This window comes from Primulina huaijiensis, chromosome 4 (assembly GCF_012295235.1).
Source record: "Primulina huaijiensis isolate GDHJ02 chromosome 4, ASM1229523v2, whole genome shotgun sequence".
Taxonomy (NCBI): domain Eukaryota; kingdom Viridiplantae; phylum Streptophyta; class Magnoliopsida; order Lamiales; family Gesneriaceae; genus Primulina; species Primulina huaijiensis.
This window is the reverse complement of record NC_133309.1, coordinates 2580500-2591206: the sequence shown is the minus strand read 5'-3', so window position 1 is coordinate 2591206 and position 10707 is coordinate 2580500. Positions and strand designations below refer to the sequence as shown.

At 33.7% G+C, this 10707-nt stretch overlaps 1 protein-coding gene across 4 annotated transcripts; it reads left to right on the top strand.

Annotated features, from left to right (window-relative positions):
- Positions 1 to 475: 475 nt before the first annotated feature.
- Positions 476 to 5671, top strand: LOC140975208 (protein PGR). Of its 4 annotated transcripts, XM_073438788.1 has the most exons (7): positions 476 to 738; positions 1490 to 1591; positions 2052 to 2203; positions 3308 to 3421; positions 4342 to 4564; positions 4801 to 5049; positions 5416 to 5671. In XM_073438788.1, exons 2-7 carry the CDS (start codon positions 1583 to 1585, stop codon positions 5545 to 5547), a joined length of 879 nt encoding a protein of 292 aa, XP_073294889.1. In that variant the 5' UTR covers positions 476 to 738; positions 1490 to 1582; the 3' UTR covers positions 5548 to 5671. The 4 variants fall into 4 exon arrangements, with proteins under 4 accessions (XP_073294889.1, XP_073294892.1, XP_073294893.1 ...); XM_073438791.1 differs by lacking the exon at positions 1490 to 1591 and having other exon boundaries at positions 477 to 738; XM_073438792.1 differs by lacking the exon at positions 1490 to 1591 and having other exon boundaries at positions 477 to 738; positions 2045 to 2203.
- The last annotated feature ends 5036 nt before the right edge of the window (positions 5672 to 10707 follow it).

Genomic DNA, 10707 nt, shown 5'->3' with positions numbered 1-10707 from the left:
ATTAGGGTAAACCCGTGTTGACTTGAAAATTTTATTTTATTTTTTATAAATCATATATAATTAATTAATATTGTTTATATTTTTGTATATCGTATATTTGGGAAAAAAATAATTGTACATTTATATCATTTATTTTTTCATTTAATATTTATTTTATACATTTTTTTAAATAATTATTTATTCGATTTAGAAAATATAATTTCAATTTCCTATCATTATATTTTTAAATTTCAATCATATATAAAGTAGGTTTTATTGTTATGAGTTTAAATTAAAATATTATTTTTTATTTTGAATTTTATTTAATTATTGTTAAAAATAGAAAAAAATCGTGTGAGTTAAGGTGTGCGGTCGAGTAGAGTTAGTCGAGTACGAGTTCGAGTTGAATGTTTTCGGGTTGTCTTATGACGAAAAAATACAACAAAATGTTGGATTTAACCATTATATCCATAAGTCTAGGTCAAAAAGATATAAATTGTTCAACAATTTAAAAAAAAAAATACAAAAACTTTTCGTCACACAAAAATAATTTTTCATAAGAATAATCTTTTATTTGATCTGAATCACGATGAGATCTGTTTCCATTATTCTATGAAACGAACCCAGAAAACCATCTTAAAGAAATTGGACAAAATCCTTAGCGACGTTTACTACCAGAAGAGGAGAATTTCGATTGCAGTTCAAATCAGGAGAAGCTGAGTTGGATGCTCGGATTGCAATTTCTGGGAATATTTTGAGGTACAACACTCGATTATACACAATTTTACCTGTATGATTTTCTTTTGTATTCTGTTTGATATTTAATCTCCTTCAATGTGAAATAAAAACTGAAGAAGCCATGGTTATGTGAGATTTGATGGTGTGAAATTTGGGTCCTCCGTTGATGCAATAGCTGTTGTTAAAGATGAGTTAATCTTTGGATGAATGATGAGTCGACGAAAAGAGTTCAGGGTGTTCCCTTTCTTGCGTTTTGTGGTGTTTAATTTGTTTTCAAACTCATTCTTTTATGTGAAAAATGTTATATTGCAATGATGAAAGGTGGTTCAGTTATGTTATTTGGTTGGTTTGTGCTTAAGAGTTACACAATTGACCATCACTATGAATAATCTTGATGTGACTTTCAATAAAAAGACGTGAGTGTGTGGGACTTGGGAGAGCTTTGGCAATATTTGGTTTCTTTTTCCAAACCCCATTCTCCATTCCCATTCCCATTCCCTTTCCGGGCCAAAATTTCACTGTCATTTCATATTACTTCCTGGCACGCATTTTCACCTTTTCTGGAAAAGCAAGACTAGTTTTTCCTTCTTACACGAGTCATTTGTCATTATTGAGTCGAAAAGTCAATGATTTCTTTTTGTATTCCATGTTTCATCCTTCCCAGTTCCCAGTCTTTAGTTTTGTGCAAAGAATGTGAATGCATTACGATACACAAGCCTTGAGAGCTGATTGGTTATCAACTTTCATAATCTTTGATCACTATGTCTGTCAGGTGATTTAAATTTGGGATCTGTAATTTCCATCCCGCGTGAAGACTCCTTTGCATTGGAGGCAGTGACGTTTTTGTTGGTTGACTGAATGATTTATGATTTTGGTTATATACATGTCATATCATCTTCGATGGCAATTAAAAAAAGAGAGAGAAAATATATATTCTTTGAGGGAGAGGATCCAGTCATATATCTAAGGGTTGAACTTGAACCTATCTAAATATGCTTGAGAGATTTCTCTGGAATGCTATAAGCTTGAGTGAACCAGTGAAGTTTGGTGATAGCCTGTTGAACATCTACTCTGATAACAAATTAGTTGTTTGGCATTTGCATGCATTCCGAACAGCTGAAATGAACATGAATTTCACTCTTATCAAAATTGAAATCTGAGATGACATTTACTGTTCATGGGTGGAATGCGTACTGATATCATTACTATAATATTCTTTCATTTTCACTAATTTTGCTGACTAAAAAGTGATGGCTGCATGAAATTCACTTGACTAATTCAGAATGATCCGCTTTAACTTAGAACCCTTATTTTTTAGTTGGACCAGTGAACAGTTGATCATGGAAACAAATTCGGTCCGACCAATGGTTGCAGCAATGGCTTCGGTTTTAGTTGCTGCTAGATCATTTAGAAAGAAGTCCCTTGACCTTTCTGGAGCTATTTCTGCGGTTGTTGTCATGACTATTCATATTACGGTCAATTACAGGTACATCTTATCCTGTGCAAGATAACATATTTTATGTACTATGTTTAGAGGCCCATCGAGTCCAAAGCTTCATATCAGCCAAAGTTTAGGAATTGAGCTTGATCTCTAGTTTAAACAAACGCAATTTATTGAGCTCTACTTGCTCAGAATCATTGATGGCTTGGCTTGAGTTGTTGAAGTCGGGCTCCTGTAAAATTCAAGAACTGATTTATTCAAAACAAATGGCAAGAACGCAATATTCACTCTCGATCCTGCTGTTGCAGATTTATTGGATTCATTTATTTATTTAGAGAACTCAACCAATATAAATGACCAGAATCTGAAATACGCACCTGAAAAGGAACACGGAATTCTAGAATCAGAATGACCCAGTCAACTTTTAATGCCAAAATCTGAATTCTGGAAAAGATTTGAGCATATGACCGTCCCAATTTGTAAACATTTTACTTTTGATTTTTTTAGCAGCCAAATTAAACAAACCTAAGTTGCTTTTGCATTTTCCCTCTAGTAATGGGTAGAGATTTCATAAGATTCCCAGTCAAATCAACTCCCCTTCAAGTTATATTTGGGATCTTTATGATTTAAGAAGATCATGGATATGGACAGAGACAAGACTCTGTGTAGGCTATAAGATATGGTGGCTCTTGTGTCATGATGAGTGATGACCATCAACAGATCAGGTAACTGAGAGAGAATGGGAGGGTTGTATCATTTTGATTCTTAGTCCATGGCAACATAATGATATTTCGAAGAAAAAAGGAAGGTCGAATTCATGTATCGATTCAGCAATTGATAAATATCTATTTTATAATCATAATTTTAAATTAATATCGTAATAGTAAGACAAAATTTTGAAAAATATAGTTCATGAAACCCTCGCGAGCAATCGTATAACATTATAGATCATAAATTTGGCTTAAATGTAGTCGAGCTATCTTTAGTTTGATCAGTTTTCTGTGTTCAGTTGGCTCGAAAAGCTCGCAATTCATCTTCATCCATTTGCATTGTTAACAATATTTAGTGTGTGGGAATTCTGCACATTCTTTCACTATTACAGACTTACATGCGTGGAAAATTTTCTTGTTCTGTTGAAATGTATTATAGGTTCGCAGCCATTTTGTTTGCCTTCTTTTTCACTTCTTCGAAGTTAACAAAACTTGGAGAGGATAGAAAGCGGAAGGTTGATGCCGACTTCAAGGAGGGTGGTCAGCGCAATTGGTATCATAATCTCTTTCTATGAATGCAAACAAGAGAATATGTGGGTATACATGTGCAAATGCCCATACCTTAACAAAATTATCGTTACTTTTGTGCATGGGTGTAGTGACTTTATAGAATAGACTTAAAGCTATTTGAATGAATTCTATATCATGTCGTGAGATGTTCTAAGATGGACAAGATATTCTTCTAAAATGGATTTGAATGCATGAGTGAGATGTTCTAAGATGGGCAAAGTATTCTTCTAATATGGATTTGAGTGCATAAGCATTTGCTTTGAAAAACAACTAAATTACTAAACCAATATAATTTTCACACTTTTCCAATTAATTATCAATGCCATCGGAAAGTAAAACAGGAAATGCCTGTAAAACATGTTTGTGTGTATTTTCATTAACTTTGTGGCATATATTGAAGGAAATTTCCCTTGCAATTGCACTATGGGAATTACAATTTTCACTGGAAAATAAGTACATAGCACAATGGGCTTTGTTCTGATCCTAGTCCTGAATACGAGATGAAGGACTACTATATTCATTACTATTCATTGCAAAGAGAATCTTGGGTACTTTTTCCATCTCTCAAAGTCTATTTTCTGAATGTTTGTTTCCCTTTAGTGTTCAGTTATCATAAACAGACAACGATTATGCGATATCATATAATTTCTCCTATCCAACTTGATTATCTAACCTGATGAATATTTCAGCAAGAATTTTAGGAATGGGATATGGAGCTTTTATGTTTTTCAAATTGATTGATTGAAAAAGTTTTGTACACTTTGTTTCCTAGGAGTTCTTTTCCCCTTCCTTCAAATATTGTACTTATGATGTATCTGATTAGAACCATATGATATACACAGCATTTTTGTGCCTAAAGCATGACATTGAAACCTTTTAGCAGTTGGTAATTTTCCTTTACAGGATTCAGGTTCTGTCTAATAGTGGCATTGCGACGCTTTTAGTTTTAATCACTTGGAAGTCGGTGGGCACACATGACTATTGTCTAGATTCAAAAGAATCACCTCTCTTGACCTCTCTAGCTGGTGGAATTATTGGTCATTATTGTTGCTGTAATGGAGACACTTGGTCTTCGGAACTTGGGGTTCTTAGTGAAGAGCAGCCACGATTAATCACAACCTTCAAGGTTGATTGTACACTGATTTAACAATGGTTATCGGTGTAATATCTATTTCATAATTTGCATCTATTTTGGTTCATCTCTACTGCTATAATGTTGGCTGTTAAATGCTTCTCTAGTCTCATTCTAAAGTCTTGCTTTTTAGTAGAATTTCTCACGTTTCCTCGTATTGTTATATGTTTTTCAAATTCTATTCATTTCTTTTCTCTATTAGCCCCTTAACCTTAAGTCACTTTAACCAGCCTGTTCGAAAGGGTACAAATGGAGGTGTAACAAAAGCAGGACTCATGGCTGCTGCAGTTGGGGGCGCTGTGATTGGAGTTACGTTTGTTCTCTTAGGATTAGTAACTGCCAACTGCGCTTTTGAGGTCGCCCTGAAGCAGCTATTTTTAATTCCAGTTTCAGCTCTGTTTGGGTTGTGTGGAAGTGTTATAGATTCATTATTGGGAGCAACTCTCCAGTACAGTGGCTTTTGCACGGTTCGCAACAAGGTTAGTTTGAAACTTTGTTGCTGAAATTTAATTTTCAAAAGAATAATGATAACTAGGAATCGTCTGATCAACAAGTGATGACCTTGAACACTTAAACTTCAGAACTTTGTGGTCTAGTTTTCAGCCCACGTGTGATGGGATTTAGTCTTTAACCATGTTTTTAGGATTCTTGATATTCCAACATGTCGTCAGATCTAGGACCGGATCCAGGATTTGGAACAAAGGGGGGACACGAACATTACTCAAATCCTTTTCAATGGAGGAGATTGGAAACGTCCCGCCCCCGCCCCTCGCTCGCTCTGCCCCTGATTATATCACTTGTTTCTTGAAACATAAATGTGATCCTTTGATTCTCATGGCTTTCAGGTCGTTGGAAAACCGGGGCCGACTGTAAAGAAAATATCTGGTTTGAGTATACTGGACAACAATGCAGTCAATCTTCTCTCCATATTGTTGACATCTTTGGTGTCTTCTATTGCTTGCTCTTACATTTTCTGAGAGAATAATGCTTCATATGTGGTCGTTGTAATAATTAGACCATTTCAAAGTTTAACTGGACCGAACCACTTGGATACGGATGAAAACTACTCATGTGATTTATTTACACAAGTCTAAAAATGTATGTCCAAAAGTACTCGACTATGAAATTTATAAAATAATTTTGGTGAACTATTTTTTAAAAAAATAATAAAATATGTCATTTTCTTAAAAAAAATATTTGATCAAAGTTTTTAAAAAAACTACTCGACTCATCTTTCTACTTGTGTGATTAAATAATTTACCTTATACAGCACACCTAAAAGTAATAAAAAAAAGACAATTTATAATATGAATTAGACAGAAAAAAATTATTAGAACATTATTACATATTTTATTATGTAATTATAGTAAAATTTAAGTGTGAATTGTCATCAAATACCTAAATCAAAACTGAAAATTTCTTTGTCCCTATTTTTTTCTCTTTGTTTGCCCAAAATTGATTTAAATGTCTTTTTTTTAATAATAGGTGTCCAGAGAGCTAATTTGTGTTTGAGTTTTATTGACTCTTATGTAAAAAAATCTTTATTTTAATAATATTTTACTATTTTATCTAATTATTGTATTTATTTTATCTATATACTCATGCAAGATGCATAAATAAAGTTCTTGAATATGCAAAAGGTACCATGAGGTCTGGATATCAATATAAGATCATGAAACTCATTAGGAAGTATAACATGTATTCTAAGCAGGTTTCAAGTCGAATCAGTCGTCTAAAATAACGATATAGGTCGTTTGAGCTTAAGACTAACATCTGTGATGTAAATACCGTATTTCACTTGTAAGAGCATATAGATGTCTATTTATACAGATAGGCGATCATTTGATGGTGCACTGAACAATCATCCATTGGACTGTCCAAGTTATTATCACTTATCAAGTGGAATAGTCTGCGGTTATAGTTGTACAACATTAGTTCTTTCACAAGGGACAACGTAGAGGCTCTGCGTATTAACATGTATTTTGATTCGTTTACCGACTCTATTGAAGGTTATCAGGTGGAGAAAATGACTTTTATAGTTAACAACTGTTCAGTTCTATTTGAGAACCATCTCAAGCTCAAATATTTCGAAAATAGTTTCAAGAGTTTATTCGCCCCCTTGAAACTCAACCCTATCTTAACAAGTGGTACCATAGCGAGTTTTTCTTAACCTTGATATAAATGTAGTTATGACTTCTTTTAACAAGATTTCAATGTTCACAAAATAAGATTATGATGACTGAAAAATCTGTATGCAGGCACATCTCTCTGTCCAGAATGACGACATCTGTTATGTCATCACATATCGACCCATGAAGATCCTCAAAGATAACACCGCAATTGCTATAACTGAAGGTGAAGGTCAGATGGTGGAGAAGCACCAGTTTGAATGGATGAGTTAGGACAAGAAGAAGTTCAATCTAGACAACGTGGACAAGTATATTATATGTCAGATGGTAGACGAGAATATTTTTAGAAAAATAAAGAAGTTTTCAACCACAAAGGATATATGAGAGAACTTGACCAAGTTATGCAAAGGAAATGACCATACCAAAAAGAACAAATTCACCGTTGTCATGCATAAGTTTGACAACGTCAAGATGAAATCGGGAGAAACCTAAATGAGTTTGATGAGCTTTTTGTAGATTTTTATTTAACTTTCCGCTCTTTATAAAGACTATATCAATTGTGAGCTTGCTTTGAAGGTAATGCAAGCTCTTCCAAAGAGTGGGAAGTAAAGACAGTGACGATGAGGGAATCAAAAGTCCTCAACAAGCTTGAGCTGCATGAGTTTGAGTTTGAATTGGGTATCCGGTTTGAAGAAGAACCATCTACATCCCCAGTCAACCAAAGCTCTAGCCACAGTAGTTGTCGTCCCACCGGTCACCGAGGAGCCCCAATGCAAGAAATATGCAAAACAGATTAGCAATGAGTGTATGTCATTGTTTGTCAAGAAGTTTAATATATTTTTGTGAAAAATCAATCTAAATTTTTTAAAATGTATCATAAAAAAGACCAATCAGATGATGGTCAAGCATGTTTTAACTATGAGAAAAAGCCTCATGAGAAGAGAATATATAAGGATGAAAAGAATTCATTTAAGAAAAAAATGACCAGACGTTTATTGTTGCTGAGGAAACAAAAAACAAATGGGCGGACAAAGACTCGTAAACATCTAGTTTAGAGACCTCATAAAGTAAAAGTGATGAAGAACATGTTCAATGCCTAATGGTTGATGCAGAACCGAAAACAAAATGAAGAGGTATTTGACTTTTGTTCTAATGAGTAAGTTATTATAAAAGACTCTCGCAGTCATTTGATAAAGTTAAGACAGAGAAGAAAAACCTTAAATATAAGTTAAGTGACTCCAACTGAATGCACTGATAGCAACTTGATTGTCTTAGGGTAAAACTAAATCTGATAGCAATTGAAAATGATAATATTAGAAGAACGTTCCAAGAAATTTTGAATGAAAATCAAAAGTTGATCAAGTTGGTCAACTCCTGGAACAAGTCTTACACTTATTTGGAAAACATGCATGAGTTGCAGTAGCTGGCTAATAGCAAAACTGGGCTGAGCTATGACAACTAGGACTGCAGCTCGTCACAAGTAAGTACTCAATCATGTCTGGACAAAGGCAAATCTAAGATGATAAATTTTGTCTGGTTCATCATGATATATGAACATGATGAGATGGAAATTCAAACAAAACAAATTGTATCTTATGAGAACAAGGCTTAGTATAAGGGACTCGATACATCAAATTGGAGAGTTCTAAGCCCGACATGACTTGGCTAAAGAAAAGACAAGGTCCGGCTGCATAGGGTTACTTGTCCAACTCGAGCCGATCTGGCAGAAAGTATTGGCCAACCGGACATAACTCTGTAAAAGGGATATCAAACTATCACTATAACTGCAAAACAAATCAAAAGAGATATATAATGGACAATAAAAATTACCAGCCGAAACAACATTATGTGATATCAAAAGCACATCATAGCACCACACATGTTTATGAACATATGCACACTTTTCCAACACACATACACTGGTAGGCCTATTAGGGTAATTGGGTTCCGAAAAGGTTAATCCAATCAGGACCCAACTAGATGTGGATGCCAAAAATATTATTTCAATGACTATAGGTACAAAAGAAAGATAAAGTCAAAGAATCTACCTGATATCTGGACAATGGTTGCTCTAGACACATGATTGGATTCAAACTATAATTGCATATTCCAGTGTTTTTTTTAAAAAACTGACAGAAAATATTATTACAACTTGCTAACTTTGAACAGATTAATGATAACAAAAAGCTCAAATAAGAATCCTTATGAGATCTGGAATGATACAGAAGTGAATATTTCATAATTTAAAGTATTTGACTACAAGTGCATCATCCACAACAATGATAAAACTCAATTAACCGTTTTTTGATGCTAAATCTGATATCGGTTTATTTCTTAGTTATTCTCCTGTTAGTAAAACTTATATAATATTCAATAATAAGTTACTCACTATTGAAGAAATCATTCATGTTATTTTTTATGGAGCTTCTGTTTTTCGACCTTAAAAATATAACAATGTTCATGATTTGAGCAATATATTGGATGCCACCAATCTTGATGATGATAGTGATAATGAGATTGTTCTAAGGACGAGTGGTGAAGCAATAACTAAATTCGGTCCAGGTATACAAGAATAATTTCCTACCAAACTAGATCATCAAGAAAGAGAACTGGTGATTGAAAATGATCCAGAGGAAAATTTTTTCTGATGATGCTGATGATCAACCCACTCAACTACAAGATACATATCTCCTTGGACCTTGTTACTGGTGGAATAGAGAACATTCGCCCGAGATGGTCATTGGTAACCTTGCCGCTGCTCTTAGAACTAGAATGATTGATGAGTTAGTTCTGCATGCTGCATTCATTTCTTAACAAGAACCTTGGAAAGTATATAAGGCCTTAACTGACGCTGGTTGGATAGATGTTATGCAAAAATAACTTAACTAGTTTGAGAGCAAAAAAGTTTGATATTTAGTTCCTGACCGAATAATCAACATGCTATTGGAACTAGATATGTATTTAAAAACAAACTGGATAAGAGTGACTTAGTAGTAAGAAATAAATTCACACTAGTAGATCAAGGTTATAAATAGAAAGATGACATAGACTTTGATGAATCATTTACTCATGTTGCTAGAATTGAGGCTATTAGGATTTTTCTTTAATTTGTTGCCTTTAAAGATTTTAAGTTCTATCAAATGGATGATAAATTTGCTTTATAAAATATTTTATTGCAAGAGAAAGCTTATGTTGAGCAACCTCCTGGATTTATAGATCACGTATGTTCTAAATTTGTGTACAAAATGGACAGAGTCTTCTACAGATTGAAACAAGCTCTCCGAGTTTGATATGACACCTTGTCCAAATTCTTGATTGATCATGATTTTATCATTGGAACCGCATATAAGATTCTCTTTAAATTCACTAATGGAGATCACGCGTTACTTGTTCAAATATATGTTGATGAATTTATTTTTGGTTACACAAATCTCAAGCTTTGTGAGATGTTTTTCAAGCTCATATAGGATAAATTTGAGATAAGCATGATGGAAAAATTAACTTTCTTACTCGGGTTGCAAATCAAGCAGTTTGAGAAAGACATTTTTATCAACCAAGCCAATATACAAAAGAATTGCTGAAGAAGTTTCACTTGGCAAGTATGCAATAGGTTCTATCCCTATGAGTTCATCAATAAAATTATACAAAGAAAAAGAGAGAACATTTTTTGAGGTAACAATATGTTGAGGCTTGATTAGGTCATTGTTATATCTAATCGTTATCCGACCGGATATCATGTTTTTGGTTTGCTTTGTGGAAGATTTCAAGAAATTTTGAAGCAATCTCATTGCATTGCAACTAAAAGAATTCTCAAATATCTTAAAGGCACTACTAATGTGATCCGGTATCCCAAAGGCTAAAGTTTTATCCTCATTGGATATTCAAATACAGATTACACAGGTTACAAGATTGAAAAGAAGAATACAAGTAGATCATACCAATTTCTTGGATATAGGGTCATTTATTGGTTTAGCAAGAATCGAATTCCAATTGCTACATCTATCGTAG

What these genes read in the sequence shown, in the direction of transcription:
- LOC140975208 (XM_073438788.1), top strand. An exon ending in GATTAATCACAACCTTCAAG is followed by an intron (nt 4,565 to 4,800) that starts GTTGATTGTACA and finishes CACTTTAACCAG; the next exon opens with CCTGTTCGAAAGGGTACAAA. An exon ending in TTTGCACGGTTCGCAACAAG is followed by an intron (nt 5,050 to 5,415) that starts GTTAGTTTGAAA and finishes CATGGCTTTCAG; the next exon opens with GTCGTTGGAAAACCGGGGCC.